We start from the raw sequence: 20,004 nt of genomic DNA on the forward strand, positions 1-20,004 counted from the left end.
ATTAAGTCAAAGTTTCAAACCACGTATTATGGCTCATGTTTTAGAAACCTTTCCAGTGGGGGAATGCAGATTCTTTAACTTGCTATCTACTTGTGTAACTTTGCCCAACAATCAGTCTCTTGGGCTTCCATTTCCCTCACGTAATACGGAGAGGTTTGGATTAGCTCACCAGTTCCGTTACTGTTTTGTTGTCTCCCCTGGCTTCTAAGGGAGTGTATCTGTCACTGTCTGAATTGACTCTCACTGTTCTGCATCAGAAGTCAGGATCCCTCCTTTTGAGACCTGGCAAAATTGAAACCTGAAATGAGTGATTTGCTTAGTAATAAATTTATTGTAATGACAGAATCAAAGTTAGAACTCAGGTTTCCACTAACCATTACATCTTAGATGATTATCTGACACGGCCCTGGATGTCAGATACACGTGTCCCTTCCCCCACTTCCTATTTCCTCCACAGCAGTGGCAGACAGTGTTTATCTAATGCTTATCTAACGTGACATTTCTTTCCTACCCAGCCTGGGCTCGGCCTCAGAATCCTCTAAGCAACATTCTAATAGCCGCAGCTAGTAGACAAGGGCATCTAACTAGTTTGACAGTGTTGGTAGTAGAATCTTTAAAATAAAAAAAGGCCACTGTAATTTCTGTTAAGGAGATTTACTTATGTTGTTTAATTCACATGGAATATTGCGTCCTCTTTACCAGTGGTTCCCAACGTGATGATTCCTTTTTAATTTAAAAAGAAACTGTAGATTCCCACATGACCATGAATTCAGTAACACGTAAATGGATTTCAGTTTTATTAATCACAGCACATAAATTCATTTGGAAAAATGGGCATACATATCTGTATGAGACATTTTACATGCTTATGAAAAGCCCCTTGTAATACCTTCCCACCCCCACTCCTTTCCTACCCACCAAGAGTTCGGTGTTAGAAACCATTACTCTATACACTTTCTTTTTTTCTTGATTTCAGTTTAAGTTTTTCAAGTAGGGTGGAGTTTTTGTTTCAAGAGATCTCAGTGGTTTTCATACTATGTGCTGTAGAGTCCCAACTCCAGAGGGTGCCTGAGGGGAGACTCCCCCTCATCCCCCCCTTTCTCAGCTTTAACCTGCCTGTCTGCTTCCAACTCTTCTATATATTGGGGTTCTCCATGAGGTTTTATTTGGATAAAGAGTTTCACAGTTTTAAAAGTATTGAAAACCACTGCTAATCCCACCTTCCCATTTTACACCGAGTGTTTCAGTGTTGCCCTGTTAGTTAACAGTGGAGCCAGGATGAAGACCCCACGACTTACAGGCCACTCCTCATCCCCCTACCTGAGCTGCTGCTCTTCACTAGCCTGGTGGAGGGTGTAAGCTGACACCACCGCCCGCTGAGAGTGCAGCACATACTTATATGGAAAGAAAAATTGTTTAAGTTGTAATACCAGGGGACTCAAATCTATTCCCACCCTTGAATAAAAGGTTATGTGGTGTACATATTTGTAAACTTAAGTCTTGTTTGGGTGTGGGCTTCTTTCACTAGTTGGGGTGCGTGGAGGGAGGTAATGGGGAAACTTCTTTTTAAACTTAAGTTTTTAAAAAAACCATAGTGATGCCATGGGCAGAAGACAGTTTCTTTTTCTTTTCACCCAGTGCTATGACCCTTCCCCTGTTGTGTTTCTGGCGTGCTTTACCTTGCCCTGATTTTAACCATTGTCCAAGCAGAGTCTTTGGTCTCTTTCCTGGATTTTGCCATCTTCCAAAGGGCAACCTCAGAGTTCATTTATCTGCAGTGGTGGTCACCTATTGCCATTATTACATCAACATGCCATCAAGATAGAAGCCACATTGTTATTAACAAGCTTAGTCTGGGCGCCTGTTTCTGCCTGAGGTGGTAGCATGAAGTCGAATGTCCCTCCGAAGCTCGCTGTGATGTCTAGGATTTCCTTCCCTTGGTTTTCCTTGGGCATTTGGAGCTGTGGGTGATCCAGGATAACTAGAACAAGTGTCTGGTGACAGTTTGCAAAGGGTGCCATGTCCATCTCAGCTCCACACCTGGGGGTGGGGTGTTGAGTATTTCCTGTTCAGATTCTTCCTGGTTGGCAGGACCAAGGCAGTGCCGACCGCTGCTGCAGGCCCCTGGCAGGCTGCTTGCTTCCCCACGCTCCTCAGGGAGCTAGGTCATCTCCTTGTGTAGAAACGCTTTCTTGTTAACTGCGGGAAAGCCAACTGCTTCACGTCGGTCAACAGTTTCACCCTCTAAGCTAACAGTTTTATAGATGAGCCAACCACTTTGGCTTGTGTTCTACATGTAGCAGGTGACAAGGAAGGGAACAGGGATTGCTCCCTCACCCTTATCCAGGTATATCACTGTTCAGTCCCCCACACACTAACTGGGTACACATTGTTTGCCAGCGTTATGTAAGTAACGGTACTTGAAAGCCACAGTACTTGCTCTTGAGGAGTTTCAATTAAAATAATAATAATAATAATAATAATAATAATAATAATTTCACCCTCTTCCTTTCCTCCTTTCCCGTTTATTGTTTCTCATCAGATGATGAGAAACTGAAATGACTTTCTCTGGCCCACCTCACTTTTTACTAAAGCAGAAGAGCCAAAAGTTAAGAAATAAAAGGAAGAGAGCAAAAAGGAACATAAGGGAGTCTTACGTGAGAAATCTGATTATTAAACAATTGAGCAACAATTGTTGCTTCTAAGTTATAAAGCTGAGAAGATGTAAGAGGGTTTCGGGAACTTCGTGGAAGACTTCACTTGAGCAGGAATTTCTTGTCATTGCCCACACGGAAATTAAAAAGCTATCTACTCTCTTTAACAGGAGCTATTTTCCTTTTATCCGTCAACCCTCCAACAGTCTATTTTCATGCAGAATGAACTAGGAGGGCTAATTGCAAGTTCTGCGTCCACCTAAGGAAAGATTCTGTGTGAGAGCTGTAGTTAGTTGTCATAGCACATCATCAACACTGCTCTAGAGAAAGACTCACCGTGTTCCCTTCTAGGGAAAAAGCTTGGTGAGTAACACAATGAGTTTGAAGGGCCCTTAAAGTATACATGAACTTCGTGTGCTTTGGTGGATATTTCACTAATGGTAACTCAGTGTCTTCCCAAAGCAAATTTGGAACTGGGAAGTGTTAAAATGTCTACCGCTCATATCTGTGTCACTAGAATTATTCATTAACTTCCTGTAATAACCAGAGTGACTGCTGTTTCAGGTAAAAAGAGTAGGAGTATAACCTCAAAAATGACAATCCAGAAGCTGTTTTCAAAAGGCATCCCTAGAAATCGGAGTAAGATCTGTAGTCTGTTGTCTCGTTAACTATAATGTATCAGTACCAATTGCCTAGTTTTAATAAATATACCATAGTTATGTAAGCTATCATCAATGGGGAATGCTGGGGACTTTTCTGTAATTTTTTTCCCAACTACTTATGAGTCTGTGGTCATGGCAAGATAAAAAGTTTTTAAAAAATACCCCAAGAAGAATAATTACTATTCCAGGTGAGACATTTTAGGTCTGTATTCCCTCACTCCCTCCCTCCTTCCCTCCCTTCTTCCTTTCCTTCCTCAGCTTTTTGAGATCTATTTCACGTACATAAATCACCTATTTTAGAGTACAGTTAATTGGTTTTTTGACAGTTCATTGGTTTATTCACAGAGTTGTACAGCCATCACCACCATCTAACCCTAGAACATTTTCAGCTCTTCCTGAAGGAGCCCCATAGGCATTAGCAGCCATCTGTGTACCCCCACCCCATCCCCATCCCAGGCAACCGTTACTCTGCTTTCTGTCTGTATAGATTGGCCTATTCTGGACATTTCATATAAATGGAGTCATACAATATGTAGTCTTTTGTGACTGGCTTTCATTTAGTGCATTTTCAAAAGTTCATCCATGTCATAGCATGTATCAGTGCTTAATTCTTTTTTTGCTGCCAGGTAATATTCCATTTTATGGATATACCACATTTTGTTTCTTAATGGACATTTTGGTTGTTTCCATTCTCTGGCTATTATGAATAATGCTGCTGTCAGCATTTGTGTATAAGTTTTTGTGTGAACATGTGTTTTCGGTTCTCTTGGGTAATACCTAGGTATGGAATTGCTGGGTCATATGGTGACTATGTTTAATATTTGAGGAACTGCTAGGCTGTTTTCCTGAGTGGCTGCGCTATTGTATATTCCCACCAGCAATGAGTCTTTCAATTTCTCCACATCTCAGGTGTTTCTTTAACAGTATGTTTTTATTGTGTTTACGAAAATATTTCCTCTTGTCTTGGTGGGTGTGGGAGCAGGGAGCTGAATGATAATTTGGAGGAAATGAAACCAATGAAAGTCAAATAAATGATTTTCAGATTGGCTCAGTGTAGCTCTGGAAACCTTTCAGCCCTGAGCCTACAAACCTTCCTGTTTGACTGGATATGACATTACCAGGAATTTTACTTTCCTGCTTTTATTCTCCCTGAGGAGAAAAAAAGAAATATGCCTTTTTTTTCAGCTAGACATGGAGGGTTCAAACAAACATAAAGGACCCCTGAGTTATTAATAATTCCACAGGAACATGTACTTGGGTTATGCCCAGATTAGTTTCTCTAAAATCATTCTCTTGGTGTTTCCTCTGAGCTGTTCTCCACCCGAGCGTAACTTAAGAGCTGAATCAAGGTTTGTTCAGTCGGTGTTTGGAAAAGAAGCGGTGACTGGAAGCTGGTCAGCTGGCTCGTGGCCGTTGGCAGGCCTGCCACAGACCATGCTTTCTGCAGGCCACAGCCTCTCAGGCTTGTTAAAGGCCTGCACCAGGCGATGGTGTTTGGATTTGTCCTGTCTGGGCTCAGAATAACAAGGCCTTTTATTACCCACCATAGCAGTGAACAGGCAAGTCTGGAGATCCTGGAAATGGCCCAATACACGAGCCAACCACAAGATCCCAGCCCCTTTACCCTGGGTGGCCGACCTGGGGAACAGGCAGGGAAGGGAACACCCAGAAATGTCATTTCTTAGCTCTGGTACATAAATGCGACAACTCCTACTGTGTTCTGGCCACTGTTGGGTACTTTTGGTCATATGTTGGCAGTAAGCAATCAGATTATTTTGCCTGCTGAAGCCACACTGTAACAGAGAAGGCAGGCCTCTCATGATTGCCTTTCTCACATTCCCCCCATTTTCATTCTTGCAGAGCAGAACTTTATGAATGATGTCTGCAAGGGTAGATTCCCTCCAGATTTTCATTCACGCACCCAGTGTGAGCCTCTATCACTTTCCTTGTGGGTGGGGTTCGCCATGTGCTCGTGGGGTGTAGAAGGTGAGTGTTGGTTCCTCTCCAGCACTGTGTTAGCTGATCTCTTCCTGGAGCAGAGCAGTGTCTAGTCAGACCTCCTTTGACTGCCCTGAAATGTCTTACTCAGATCAGGAGAGGACTCCATGTTCTATCCCCTCCCATTAAAAGCTGCCCATACCAGGCACATTCTTTCAATGTCCTGCATTATCTTCGTCAAATCAATATCTCGCTTCCCTTAAAATGAATTTGGGGGATGTATGTTATGTATATGTGGGTGTGTGGTTTTGGACAGCTGCCTTTTTATTACACCCATGCAAATTGTCTACCCATTTTATTAAGCCTATACTTCATAAATTAGGCAAAAAAACAATAAAATTAAGTACACCAATTTAAAGGGTTAATTTCATATCACCATGAAGAATTGGAATCCTTGAAGATTAGAGTAATAGCTGATGTTTTTTCTGTTGGCTAACCCACTGTGTAATTTCTGTAGTAATTAGTGTATTTGGCTTACTGACATCAATTGGAACTATAAAGAGTTGAATTCTGAATATGTACGATACATACTCGTATATATTTCTTTGGACTTGTCTGTGGCCCAGCCATGCTTTGACTGATTGACAGTAGTTCATAATACCTTTCCAAACTCTCCAAAATAGGAGTTCCCAGTAATTTCTAATTTTTAAAAATAGATCTTCAATACACATTTGTTCGACTGGCATTGTGTTTGACCTGGTCTTGGGAGAAAGAGAACTGTCTGGAAAAGGCTGATTCTTAGGTGGGTGGGGAGTGGCAAACGGGCTCTTCCTACTCCGTATAAGCTCCTTTTTGTTGACCACAGTAACTCAGGCAGCCCGTCTGACCTTCCAGGCCTCGGGACTCGCTCCTGGTGTCTGTGACTGATTCTGAGGCAGTGAGGATTTATCCAGCACAACACTGCACACAGCTCCCTTCAGCTGGAGTACTGTGAGTGGGTTTATCCACATTGCGACTTAGCCTCAGGAAAGCATCCTTTTATCTCCGTGACATTTTCACCTTTGATGGGCTTCTGATTCTGTCAGTGTGGGTTTGTAACTGGAGTTCTGAGTAGAAGTCTGAGATTTGATTCTTCTAAATAAAACATGCCCTGTGCTGCCCAATATGGTGGTCATTAGCTGTCTATGGCCGTTTAAATTGTAATTAATTAAAATTAAATTAAACATTCAGTTCCTCAGTCACACTGGACGCATTTCAGACCCTGATTAGCCACAAGTGGCTCGTGGCAGCTCCACCGGACAGCATAGAGATAGACAGAACATGGCCAGCATAACAGAAAGCTGGCCGGCTGTAGACTTTCCTCTACTCCAGAAGATCCAAGGAAGACATTAATCCCAGCAAAGGAAAAGCTTTGCTTAGGTGAATTCAGGGGCTGGAAAATTGCTGCTGCCTGCCCCTAGCCTAGAATGAGAAAAGTAAGTGGACGTGCCTTTTGTGCTCTGTTTTTTACCGGGTATTGTTTTCTTGCTGTGGTTTTGTTTTCAAAGGTCTGTGAATGTCCAGTAATCAGATTCAAATGCAAGTTATTATTCTGAAGCAGCATATAAATAAGTTATGATCTACCATCTCCTTCCATTAGAACCTATACTTCTAAATCTATGTCCAAGAGTGAGAGGAAGGTAAGTTAACATTTTAGCAAGATTGGATTATCACCATTGGCCTGTTTTCTAATGGCACACATATGTTTGAGTTTCATCTTGTGCAGGCTTTGTCCTTTGGGAGTTAGATTTTATTTTGGCTTAATTATATGTCTATTGGTTTCTAGTTCTGAGATATTTTAAAGACTAGATATTTGCTATCTTTATTCACCTTGAAATTTGAATTCACAAATTATAAATTTGTAAACAGAAGAATTGAACACTAATTCCCCCTCAGCCCTCCACATATGACTATTAAGTTATTAATGCTTTTGTGTGACTGATATCGAAGGGTTGAGGCTGCATACAAGCCATATAGCATAGACACACAACGTGTTAGCTGTCTAAGAATGTTCTGGTAAATGGACAGAGGAGTGGCAATTAACTGAAAGACCTTTCCTAGTCAATATTCCTTCCTTCTTTAATTTCCATTAAGTTGAATAATTCCCAGTGACTTGAGAATATATGACTGTGTTTTTTCTAACGTTGGCATTTGGTGGTGGTAGTGTCTACGTCCAAATTATATCTAAATTCCCCTCCAATTTTGGCCAAGTGTGAAATCGGAAAAGGATTTTAATTCCCTCCACTACCCACACTCCATCACCAGTCTATCTTCAGAAACCTTTTAAGTGAGGTTGTGTGAGTTGTTTTATTTCTTTTTTAAAAAATAATATTTTCCTGAGGGCTGGGAAAAAAAGCTTACTTCATAGCACCTAGCTAGTCCTTGCCATAACCTTGGTGGGGGGGTGGGGGGGTGGGGGGGTGGAGGGGGGGCCACTGGCATGCTGTGGTGAATATCCTGTTTCTTAATCTCTGCTGTCTTCTGGGACAAGAGCACTTTTTATTCTTGTTGCAGCACTTCAAGAAGGGCTTTTATATTCTTTCCGTCATGAAGGAGCATTGATATTCTTTATTCTGTTCTTATGTTTCACATCTGCTTATAACTGGTTGCACTTTTTTGTTCCAGTCCATGCTCAATTTGTATGTAGACTATGATACAATTCTCTTTCTTCCAAAAGTAAAACCCAGGTTAAAGTCTAGAAAATTGGAATTTTTGCTCTTTAGAGCTGGATCTTAGATCTAGTCAAGACTCAGTGCCAATGTCTTTTATATGTCCATGGACATATAAACATGTAATGTTTGGTTTGAACATGAACTTGGCTATGATGTGTTCTGATTCATTCAGCCCCTACTTACTCTGAGAGCTTCTTGCTCTCAGGATCCTGTTTTTCTAGTGTGCGTTTGGTGCCCACTCCTTTGCCTCAGGGACTGGGACAGCATCAAGCCTTGCCTGTATTCATTCTTGATTCTTAATTGTGGTCCAACATCTTGCTCCAGATGCATATGTTTACCTTGTCTGGGTGCTAGCCATAGCTTTTGTTTGGACCCAAGAGTGGTTTCTGCTAGGGATGTAGCTGTTTATTTTGAAAACACAGATTTCCCAGAATGGTATCCATTGCCCATCACTGAACCACAAAGAAAAGTATTGTCTTGGCTTCAGTTCTTGATTTTAAGCACTTGGTCCAAGTTTCAAGGCCTCTCCTCTTGGGATTTTGTTTTACCAAAAGCTTCTGGTCAGAGAAGAATTGATCTGAGGAAGAGATTCATAGAAGTCAGAGAACTGGTGGCTCTATTCTCTAGATGTCATGGAACTTATCTAACCTTTAAGCTCCTAAAAGGCCACTATATTTTACTTCAGTACCTATATTTAACCTATAAATAGTTAACCTATAGTACTTAACCTACAGTTGGCTGATTAACTCTAGAGCACACACGCGCAGGGTGGTTTAAAAAAAATTGTTAACATTTAAAGGTGCTAAAATTGAATATTCTATATTAAAAATAAGCTTGCCTAGTTTTGAATAATGAACTGGCTTATTACATGGTTTCCTCATTAACTACATTCATTTTTGCTTCCAACAATACTTACTATGATTCTGTGAGTCATAATTAATAGCTCAGATGATGAAGCCAAAAAGTGCATGTGGTTAGTGAAGCAACACCGATGAAACAGTGTTTTCCCCGCTAATACAAGGTAGAACTTGGGCCGCCTCTTTCTTTGCCTTGATTCCCCTCCCACCTTACTCCACAGGTTTGTTTAGCCCCATTTCTCCCATTAGGCGGTGAGGACCCCTGGGACTAAACACAGTGTGGTTCTAGGATTCTGGATGTGCTGGGCTGGTGCAGTAGCAGGTGGGGGTTGGCAGGCAGAGCTCTGACTTGAGCCTGTCCTTGGGCCAGCTTTGCCCCTACGAGCTCTGTGATTCTGGCCAGGCTTTGATCTAGTTTCCCCTTTTATAAAATGAGCATTATGATGCCTGGCCACCCTGCCTTAGAGGGGGCTTGTGAAGGTCAAAGGAGAAATAGTACATGGAATCATTTTGCACAGTGCTATAAAATATATGATCTTGCTGCTAAAAAGTAATGAGTTGCGTGTGTATATCTGTGGATGGATGTTTATACTGATTGAACCATATTCATGGGTCAAGAGACCCAAGCCTTATGGCATTGGGGCAACTAAGAACAACTTCAAGGAATCTGAGGAAACATATGCTGAAAATATATTTTAGTTGCTCGTTGATTGTTTGTTTACTTATTTATTTTGCATTTGAGTGGTCAACTGGGGACCTCTTACTATTTTCAGGTAGTTTGAGACTAGAGCTGGGGACGTGTTTCACTGGAGTCCATTTGGTAGACTGTCCACTGAGACATTCAGTTTGGTGGCGGGGTATTGAACTGATGCCTGCTTCTTGGTGAGCTGTTGTCTGAGCTGACCTGGTTTGTACCTCTGTAAGATCATAGAGAAGACACCGAGTAGCACCGGAGTGGCTGTTTCTTTACTCTTTTCCATTTAGTTGATGCATCGGAATTATTTTGATCGCCAGCAAGAGAAACTAATCTTAAGCAACAACACCAACAAAAGATTTTGCCAGAAGAATATGGGGTAGCCCTTTTACCGGTAAGGAAAGCTGGAAAACACAGGTGGCTCTGCAGATTTAGAATTTCAGGAGAAAGTCTACTTGGCCTGTCCTTGGTCTTTGCTCAGCATTGGCACATTTTTGGCAGAATTGGAGAAGTGGTGGGGAGGTGCGTATGACTCCAAAGTGCAAGGAATAGGGGTGAGTTATTCCCCGTAAAATCAGTATGCTAGACAGACAAAAACAACAATAGATCAGCAAGATTCTCAGTTCTCTGACTTAACGTGCTTCTGTACATGTATCTGCCAGCATGGGTTACGCTTCCCTTTCCCTTTTATTAGCAAAAGAAACAGAAGTTGAGACAGATCGTAGAGGCAAGGTTCTTCATCAGATTGAGAGACATTTGTCCTGAAAATACAATACAAGGGCCTTTTCCCTAGAATCTAGGAATGCGCCGTGGTACTCTATAACATCCTCTGTCATTTTAAAGGGCAGCCTGAGTCTACACAGGCTGGCACTGCCTATAACTCCAGTCACAGAAAGTATAGTGTGAATGGTGCCCCCCAGAGTTATGCAAAGTTATGGTTTCTACTTTTCCATATCTCTGGCTATGTTTCTATCAGATTATTTTCCCACTTCTGTACTTTAATAAAAGTGTCCAGCCTAGATCTGTAGAATTTCCAGTACAACAACTCTAACCACTGTTTTGAGTCAAAATATTCATTTTTTTCTCTGTAGTCAATGAATATATGGGATTCCTTCAAAGTAACTCTCTTTTGTTCTAATTTTAGCTTCTGATTCTTTATACAGAATTCCTTGCAAATACTGTTGGTGCTTTCAGAAAGTGACCCACTGTACAGAAGTGGGTTTACATGTGAGCAGGAAAGGTGTGGTATACCTTTCACTTCCTTCCCTCTGTCCCTCACTCCTGAAAATGTGCTTTCAGTGAGGCGCAGGGAGAGTCTCTGGCTGTCCATTACAGACCACCTCTGTTGGTCACCTTCTTGTCTTCTTAGATGGTTGAACCGAGACAACTGGCCATGAGATGGTGAGATTGTGTTTGTATGGAGGTCCCAAGGACGTGTTTGGGATGGCCAGGTGTCAGAAGTGTGATTTGCAAGTTTCATTTGTTCCCACACAGAACATGATTGTAGTGTTCAGCCGATGCAGCCTAAAGTAGGCAGAAAAACGGGGGGTTCACACGTGGGCCTGGATTCTCTGGGGCGCTTATTTGTAACCTCACAGTGGTGCCACTTTCCCCAGTGTTCCAGACAGATCTGGTGCTCGCTGTTCACACTGTAAGTTCTTCCACTAAACTTGACTATTTTGGAGGGCCGGATGGGGTCTTATGAACTGCTGGGGTCTTACAGTATCACTGCTGGGCACCCACGTGTACACCCAGGACTTTTGAATGGGTGGTACCTGCTGCTCCAAAGGCAGGCTGTCACAGTGGGACCTACTTCTTATGCCAGTCGTTACCTCCAAGCTGTATCTGCCTCATACTGGAACAGTCAAGGTAGTGCTGCTGTTTCTGCACGACCAAAAGGACACCCCCATGTGATTCCTCTCTGCACTTATATAGGGAAGTGGGGTCCTTTGGTACTCCTTGTTCTTTCTTTTTTTTTTTTTTGCACTGCCATTGTATATAATTTTAAATAGTGTGGAAAAATGAAGTAAAGTTGTCCTTTTTTTGCCTGCCATTGGGAAAAAGGTTTAGCTTTGTTGGGGGCAGCATGGAGCATGGAACCCAGCTACTAGTAGTTACCTCTTAAGTATTTTTTGAAGAAGTGCTGGAATTACAACCTATTTCAACCCACAAGTTGGTTTTCCTTACCACTTTATTATTTTGTTTAGTCTTGGGGGTAGGGGGGAACGACCCTAGGTGGTGATACTGAAATCTTTTAAATGTGTGACATGATAGGAAAATATAATTACAGTGTCAACATTGTCATTTTCTGTTCATCTTTCTTTATGGAAAAAAAATTATAGTGGTTCTCACTGACACAGTTCCAGGGGTCTAATGGTTTCCCGTGACATAAGTTAGATATTAAGATGTTTTACCTAGAGATCATATCAGCTTCTCATAGAATTTAGGAATTACATTCTTGCCCAGTATTGTCCTTTGTTCCCCCACCCCATATCTTTATTTATAAGAGAAAACTAAAGGAAGAGGAAATTGCATTTTTACTATTGGTTGAAAATGGTTTAGAGCATCTTGACTTGATGATATCTGGAAATTCACTTAACTCAAACTGTTCTGTCTTCCCACACATTTCAAATGAATGCTAAAAGGAAAATACCTCTGCAGAAGCAGAAGGGTTATTTTTAGATTGAACTCCTATATTTGGGCTTCATTACTCAGATTTTTTCCCCCAGGGCCAGGGTCATATTTATGTGTATTGTGCTTGATGGCTTTTCCTTATTCTTCTCTTTACCCAGAACCACCTGCACACTCAGTACACATGTCAGTTTGTAATCTGAATAAATCATGTCTTCTTTGCCTGCCTTTTTCCTTTGCCCTCCTCCCAAGTGTTGTAGATGAAACAGTTACTTTGTTTTAGATTTACCTCTGGTTCCATGTAATTTATTTCTCCTGGTTACCAGTGGCAGTCCATAGGTAGAATGAATACTCTCCATTTTTTCCCCTTGAGTTCTAAAACACCTTAATTTTCCAGTTTTTTAAAAAAATATTACGTTTAAAAATGTTAAAGAAGTAGTCTAATAAATTCCTTTTTATGAGGATTTATCATAAATTTCTGTACCTCTGATTAGCCAGCATGTACTGAAACTAAGAAGCGTTTAGTGGGCTGATTTGGGAGATTCCTCTCATGGTATTTCCTCAGTGCACGCATTTTGCCCAACTTCATGTGTCAGCAGTGGAGGTTATTGATTTAGGATATTTACCAAAGACACTCTTGGTTTTCATTGAATGGCGGGTGCTTTGTTTTCCACTACATTTGGAGGACAACTTCCGGACACCAGTGTACCATTTAGCTTTTGATTTTTGTGAGTTTATTTTACAAACTTCACGTGACTCTGAAAGGGAGGTAAAACCAAGAATAAAAAAACATACAGATAAGATTAAAAGGAAGACCTACATTTACTTGTAATCCGCCCTGGCCCTTTATGTATTCATTCTGCTCTCAGTTTTGAAGTAAATACAGTAGAAAGATTGCTCCATCTGTTTACTTGTAACAGGTGGTCAACAGTGTATTCCTACATTCTAGAAACTTGGTAAAAGTAAATAAAGTTGTATAAAACCTGTTTGATTAAACTTTTTGGTTGAAATTCAAGGAAGGAGGCTTCACCTCGCCATGTGGGTCAGCTTCTGTTCTAAGCAGGCCTTCAGGGACCCTTCAGTGAAGCCATGTCTCTGAATGGTGATTTCCATCTTATGGGTGGCCATGGCTGTTTTCCTGCCTATAAATAGTTCACTATGTTGAAATGAATGCCAAGTTTCTTCCCTCACCACCCATTTTAATTGCAGAATGTTTGAGATAATGGAACAGTGTGATGGGGATAAATTTAGCTCTATCAATGTACTAGTGTAAACCTTACTTGATTTTATGTTGAAAGGCCATCATCGTTAACTCTCTTCCCCTTGCAAATGGAATTTCAGCTGTGGTGTAGATGGGGCAAACCCCATGACCGATCCATTATTCCTCTGTGGCACAGCAGGTATGCGGCTAGGCCTCTTATCACTTCCTTACAAATAGGTCCCCACAGGTGGCCATAGTGGAACTAGACTCATGTAGCCTTTGTCAACTGGAAGTCTGACTGGAATAGCACAGAGACTAGTGTCACTGGAAGCAAACATTGCAGCCGAACAAGTAGGGGTGTGGTAGTGGTGGGGTTCCTCACATAGGGACTTAGAGGCCTCTTTTACAAATGGGGGTTCCCTTACCCAGGGAGGCAGTTGTGTTCCACAGGCTGACATGGTGCCTCTTCCTGGGCCTTGGTTTCTTTCTATTCAAAAAAATTAAACACTTAAACAAAACAGATATTAATTAAATTGACTAGAGACTTCCAAGTCATGTGACTTTAAGAAGCATTATTCTGTGGCATGTGGAACTCCGTTGCATCATCCTGGTGTCAGAATCAGAAGTTTTCTCTGTTGAACAACTGTATGCTTGCTGTCAACATGTCTTTTGCTGCTTACTGTGATGTAGAGGTTAAGACAGATCAAATTTAAATGTTTCGAGCAGCTAGGGAATATAACGGAGCATGGGAAGGAAACCAGTCATTCGCTTTGCACATTTCAACTCACAAGAATAGTAATTTCCACTTGTCTCCCATTTTTCTTTGGATACGTGGCACATCGTCTTCTATTTTCCCGCTTTTGATAGAAAGGCAAGCCCAAGAATTGTTTTACCATCCTCCTACTTCTATGAGGTAGAAGAAAAAAAAAAGTGCAAGTAATGATGATGAAAAATGGTTAACTGACTCCGAGCCTTGGTGTTGCAGAGTAGGCAGCGCTGGGACCTTGACAAACTGTACACCACGTTGGTGCTGCTTGGGAATGAAAGTCCTGTGTTAGTAGAATGTCCAATTATTTGGCAATTAATAAAACTTCATTTTTAAACATTATTATTTCTTGAGGAAACTGTTTGGTCTAGTGGTTATGAGTTTGGCTCTGGAGCCAGACAGCCAGGGTTCAAATCTCAGTTGAACCATTTATTAGCTGTGTGCCCTTGGGCAGTATACTTAATCTTTGAGCCTCAGATCCTCCTATAAATGCCAATAAAAAACAAACAAAACAAACCACATCATAGGCGTCTAAGTAGAACTTGATGAGATAGTCCATTAGGAAAACTCACTGTCTGGCATATAGTAAGTGCTCAACAAACATTAGCTGCTCCTGTATTAGTCAACACTGAGTAGGTCTAAAAGTGTGTCGGTGAACCACCGATAGCTCATAACTTTTTTCCTTCTAAATTTAGATTGTTCACTGAGAGTCATGGTTTTATCAGAGCACCACTGTCTTGGTCTTTCTTCTGAATGCCCTTGATTCTTTTATTCTTGGATCTAAAAAATGGAAAGTTGTCCTTTCAGATTCATAAATCCTCTAAAAACCTGGAGGGGAAAGGGCATTAACAAAGGAGATTGATGTGATGGCTCTTCACCAACATATTGAAATTCAGCCCTCCACTTAGTTTGGTGATGGTAAACAAAGCCACATGGAACATCTCTACAGGCTTTCAAGGAATACTGCATTTTTCCAAACCAGTCAACTACTTTGAAAGATTTCTGGTGGGACATGCACATAGCTGGTACCCAGAAGTAGTGAGGAAACAGACCTCGCTTCCTCCAGTAAATAGCTTATAGATATAAGAAAATAGACATAATTGTGCTTAATAATGGGAAATTCCCTTTCTTTAAAAAAAAAAAACCACAAAAAAACAAACCCCATTTGAAATAGTCACTTTATGTCTTTACAATGAGAAGAGCAGTCAGTCTTATCTTGGGGGTGCAGGGAGTGGGTAATTACTTCCTTAGCAGAAACTGTCTCTAACAAAGTGTTCTTTCTTGAGCTGGAAGGCACTTGAGGCTTCAGATAATTTTTAGCAGACCAAAAGGAAGAGGTTGTGGCAAAACAAAGTTGCCGGAGCAGTCCTTACAGTATGATTAGTTTCCTATCTAGTAGTATTTTTTAATAGCTAAGGATCTGAAAATGGAAATTTATTAGGCTCGTGATTCTGCTTATTACTCATCACACATGGTCTTGGGCCTTGCTGACCCTATGGACCTTGCCTCTGGCCTCTTTCTCTTGTCCACTGTGCTTCAGGTACATTAGTCACCTTTTTTGTTATTCGAGCAGGCCTAGCATTTCCTCCCTTGAAAGCCTTTGCTATTCTCCTTGTCTGGGACAATCTTTCTTCAGATTTTTGCATGTCTGGCTTCTCATCATTTAAATATCAGTTCAAATGGCATCTTCCCAGCTGCCATCTTCTTGACTTTGCATTTTCTAAAGACTCAGTACCTCTTCAGAATCCTTGGCCACTCTCTAAATATGCTGTTTCATCTATCTGAAATTGGAGTAGTTTTGTCTGTCTCCTCTCCCTAGACTACGACTTCGATGAAGTTGGAGGCCTCATCTTTCTGGTTCACTGATGGGTCTCCGATGCCTGGAACAGTCCCCAAAGGTGGTCAGGATATGCTTGTTAAATGAATTTTTTTTAAAGTAATAATGTATTATTATTAAACAATAATAGTGTATTATTATTAAAACATCCCCAAACTTCTCTTGTTTCATATACTTAATGTAGACCAGGGTCAACAAACTTTTTCTATAAGGTATTAGTGGATTGAAAATGTTTTAGGTTTAGATATTTTGGGAACCAAAATATCTCTGTGGCAATGACTCAGAAAGTAGCCATGAATAGTCTGTTAACATGGGTGTGTCTGTGACCCAATAAAACTTTATTCACAAACACTGTTGGTGAGAGGAGGGATGGCACATTTGGCCTACGGGCCAACCGCTTGTGTAGAGTCCATCATTTTAACCTACACATTCTGCAATATATGTGCAGGAGTATTGGATTTGAAGTGAGCTGTCTTAGAGGCTCAGTTCACTTGATTTACAACTAGGAGAATATGAACATCTATTCTTGTTCTGCTAGAAGAGATTGTGTAGTGAAAATTATTTGTTGCATGATAGTAGAAACATTCCGAAAGAGAGACATCCCCCAGGTGGTGGAATACATATTAGAGACTATTGTAACAGAAAAATTAAGTACTGATCTAGCATTGCAGTGGAAATATCAGGAGAAATATTTATAAGACTTGAAAGTTGAAAAAGTTTATTTTGACTACCCCTGGCCAAACTAAACCAACATAAGATTTAGTTTAGGCTAATGTAGCAAATTTAGGAAATGGAAGGAGATGAAATTATGGAGCACTTTATGTACTTTTCTTCTGAAGGAAATATAAACTCAAGGATACCTATATGTCACTGAGCCAACTTTTGAAAACTTGAATTTACAAAACATTTTGTGCCAGGATTAACTACACGCCCTGTTGTCTCCAGTACCACATGTCTGAACTTCCCAGTAGCCAAGGAAACTGTTACTCCCTGGACCTTCTCCCTTCTTCACACACTGCTCCCCAAAGCATGAACCAGCTGGCCAGTGGGAAGTCTCTCTGAACTAGCTTTTTCAGTTATTTGAAGGATCACTGAGTCACAGATGATGAGCCACATAGTTTGCCTCTGGAGTTGGGCTTCTGCTTTTCTTCTTGGACTGAAAGAGTTAAAGAAAATGTAATCAAAGTTGACTTGTTCTACTAAGCAGTTAGAATTAGATTGTTAAAATCTTGATAAAATTCCAATGTTCCAAAAAGAGCCTCATTATAACCCTAAAATATTCACAAAGGTGTTTTGTTTGTTTATTTACCTACCACTCAAATTTTTTTTTTTTTTTTTAGGTTTTATTGGGGAAGGGGAACAGGACTTTATTGGGGAACAGTGTGTACTTCCAGGCCTTTTTTTTTTTTTTTCCAAGTCAAGTTGTTGTCCTTTCAATCTTAGTTGTGGAGGGTGCCGTTCAGCTTCAAGTTGTTGTCCTTTCGGTCTTAGTTGTGGAGGGCGCAGCTCAGCTCCAGGTCCTGTTGCCGTTGCTAGTTGCCCGGGTCGCAGCCCACCATCCCTTGCGGGACTCAAACCGGCAACCTTGTGGTTGAGAGGACGCGCTCCAACCAACTGAGCCATCTGGGAGCTCAGTGGCAGCTCAGCTCAAGGTGCCGTGTTCAATTTTAGTTGCAGGGGGCGCTGCCCACCATCCCTTGCGGGACTCCAGAAATTGAACTGGCAACCTTATGGTTGAAAGGATGCATTCCAACCAACTGAGCCATCCAGGAGCTCAGCGGCAGCTCAGCTCAGGTGCCATGTTCAATTTTAGTTGCAGGGGGCACTGCCCACCATCCCTTGCGGGACTCGAGGAGTTGAACCAGCAACCTTGTGGTTGAGAGACCACTGGCCCATGTGGGAATCGAACCGGCAGCCTTCGGAGTTAGGAGCATGGAGCTCTAACCGCCTGAGCCACCGGGCTTTTTTTTAATTGTAAAAAACACCATGTAGGATTTTGAAATTCATTTGCTAGGTTGGGCTCCCTAGTTGTCAAGAATCTATTCAGAATCACTCCTTGAGTCTTTGTAATGCAGGGTCTCAGCTTCTGCTCCCCACATAAGAACGCAGTACATGATGAGGCCAAAAAGGAACACCCACGGAGCCATAGGTAGAGGAGTCATACCACTATATTCTCGCTGGCAGCTGGGTTGGAGACACAGGAAGCAGGAGCCACACAATACGCAATCTGCCATCTCTTTCTCTGCCAACCAACCAACGTAGCCACAGCAGCTATATCAGTGGCTAATGGCTAACTGGTCACTGCTGGTCACAGTTGATGGCCATCTACTACCCGAGCCAGCACCTTTCCACATGAGGTCGAGAGCCTGGAAACTGCTCTCTGGGACTCTTTCCCCACACGCGACCCCTACAGGGTCTCGCATCACAATCTACCTGACAAGCATCTTCCGTGAGAGGCCCTGTGTCAGGAGCTTAGCTCACGAGAAAATGTTCCAGTCCAGTTCAAGTAGTGTCCCAGGGGGTGTCTCTCGATGTCCACCTACTTTCTGTGCAGAGCCAGGGTTTCTCAGGGCACCACCAGTCTTTCTGGGCACAGCCAGACTTCCTGGGCACAGCCAGGTTCTCAGGACACTGCTAGAACAATAGTGGCTCACAGCCAAGGTGCTTACATATTCTCGATGGTGGCCGGTGAGACACAGGAAGCAAACATTCACCAGTTCCACTACACGGTAGTACGTTCCCAAGCAAACAGTCAAGTGGTCCATCAAATCAGGGATGGGAGGCAATTCCCCGTAGTCCACAGTCATTTGCCAGGGCTGTGCGTTGGCCTCACAATGTGTGCCCTCTCCACAGGGTGAGGGCTCCAAGTCCTCCCCAACCCGGGAGGGATGACCTTAACTTCACCCGCATCTTCCACTGAGGACTCAGGAAGCATTTCCTCCTGGGACTACAAGTCCCACACCCGGGCTGCCTCAGCAAGCACTTCCCAGCCCACACAGCCGCAAAACCCTTCTCTTTCTCTGGCCTATGCTGGTTGGAGAATCATCCACGTCTTCCCACCCCTCCTCGGGAGTCCAGTTCCTGAGAACAGTGGCCAACAGGCATCACACAGTGTGGGGGCCACATGTCCTCCCGCTCAGAGAGGGACATCATTCTTACCCGGCCGGAATCTTGCTTGCCGTGCCAGGTATCCAAGTGGGTGGTGGCCCTGGTGTAAGATGTCCACACCTCTAGGAGCCACAGTAGCAGCGGACCACCAAAAAGCAGGCGACACCTGCTATGGCCAATAGGGTGGTGTGCCATCTGGAGGCTCAAGAGGACCACCTATTCACTGAGGGGGTCACGTTTCTCCCAGGCAGGTCGTGTTTCCTGCTCCCGGTGCCGCTCCTCACGGGCTTCCTGAGACTGAGTGTTCATATGCACAAACTGCTCCACTGCCCTTCAGAGAGCTTTGGCCGGCACCGTACCCTGCTCACTGCATCATGTGTCATGCAGGGTCTCTGGTCCTGCTCTCACTCGGCAGGTGAACACAGAACACAGCGAGGCCACAAAGGAACACCAACAGAGCCATAAATGGGAGGTTCATACCACCATATTCTCGCTGGCGGCTTGTTGGAGACACAGGAAGCAGGAGCCACATGATGCACAATCCGCCGTCTGCTTCTCCACTACCCAGCGCAGTCACGGCAGTTATATCAGTGGCTAATGGCTAATTTGTTACAGCTGATGGCCAACTAGTCACAGCTGATGGCCATCTACTACCTGAGTCATCACCTTTCCACGTGAGGCCGAGAGCCTGGAAACTGCTCTCTGGGACTCTCTCCCCACAGTCTTATTTAATTGTTGTGTCTCCAAATTAGTGTGTAACCTTGAGGAAGTCATTTAATCTCTCATAGCCTCAGTATCTATAAAATGAAGGTCATCTCTCACGTTTCTTTTATGATTTGTGATAAGTACATGTGCCAGTTCCAGTTTTGCTAGAAATGGGAAAATCAGTGAAGCCCACATATCCCTTTAAGCTAGTATCATGCTTTTAGATGATACATTCATAAA

General features: G+C 42.5%; 1 protein-coding gene across 6 annotated transcripts in view; it reads left to right on the forward strand.

Moving 5' to 3' along the window:
* DAAM1 (dishevelled associated activator of morphogenesis 1) overlaps positions 1-20,004 on the forward strand; it is a 161,449-nt gene that overhangs the window by 21,885 nt on the left and 119,560 nt on the right. The window contains exon 1 of one of the 6 annotated variants that reach the window (XM_074327415.2): positions 6,567-6,729. The exons of 4 other annotated variants lie outside the window; for them this stretch is intronic. In XM_074327415.2, coding sequence (XP_074183516.1) covers positions 6,721-6,729 — 9 coding nt within the window. In that variant the 5' untranslated portion in view covers positions 6,567-6,720. Of the gene's footprint in view, positions 1-6,566; positions 6,730-20,004 lie in introns of those variants that run through there. One more of the 6 variants, XM_074327414.2, reaches the window with a different exon arrangement.

This window comes from Rhinolophus sinicus, chromosome 3 (genome assembly GCF_057876585.1).
Source record: "Rhinolophus sinicus isolate RSI-liver-muscle chromosome 3, RSI-T2T, whole genome shotgun sequence".
Taxonomy (NCBI): domain Eukaryota; kingdom Metazoa; phylum Chordata; class Mammalia; order Chiroptera; family Rhinolophidae; genus Rhinolophus; species Rhinolophus sinicus.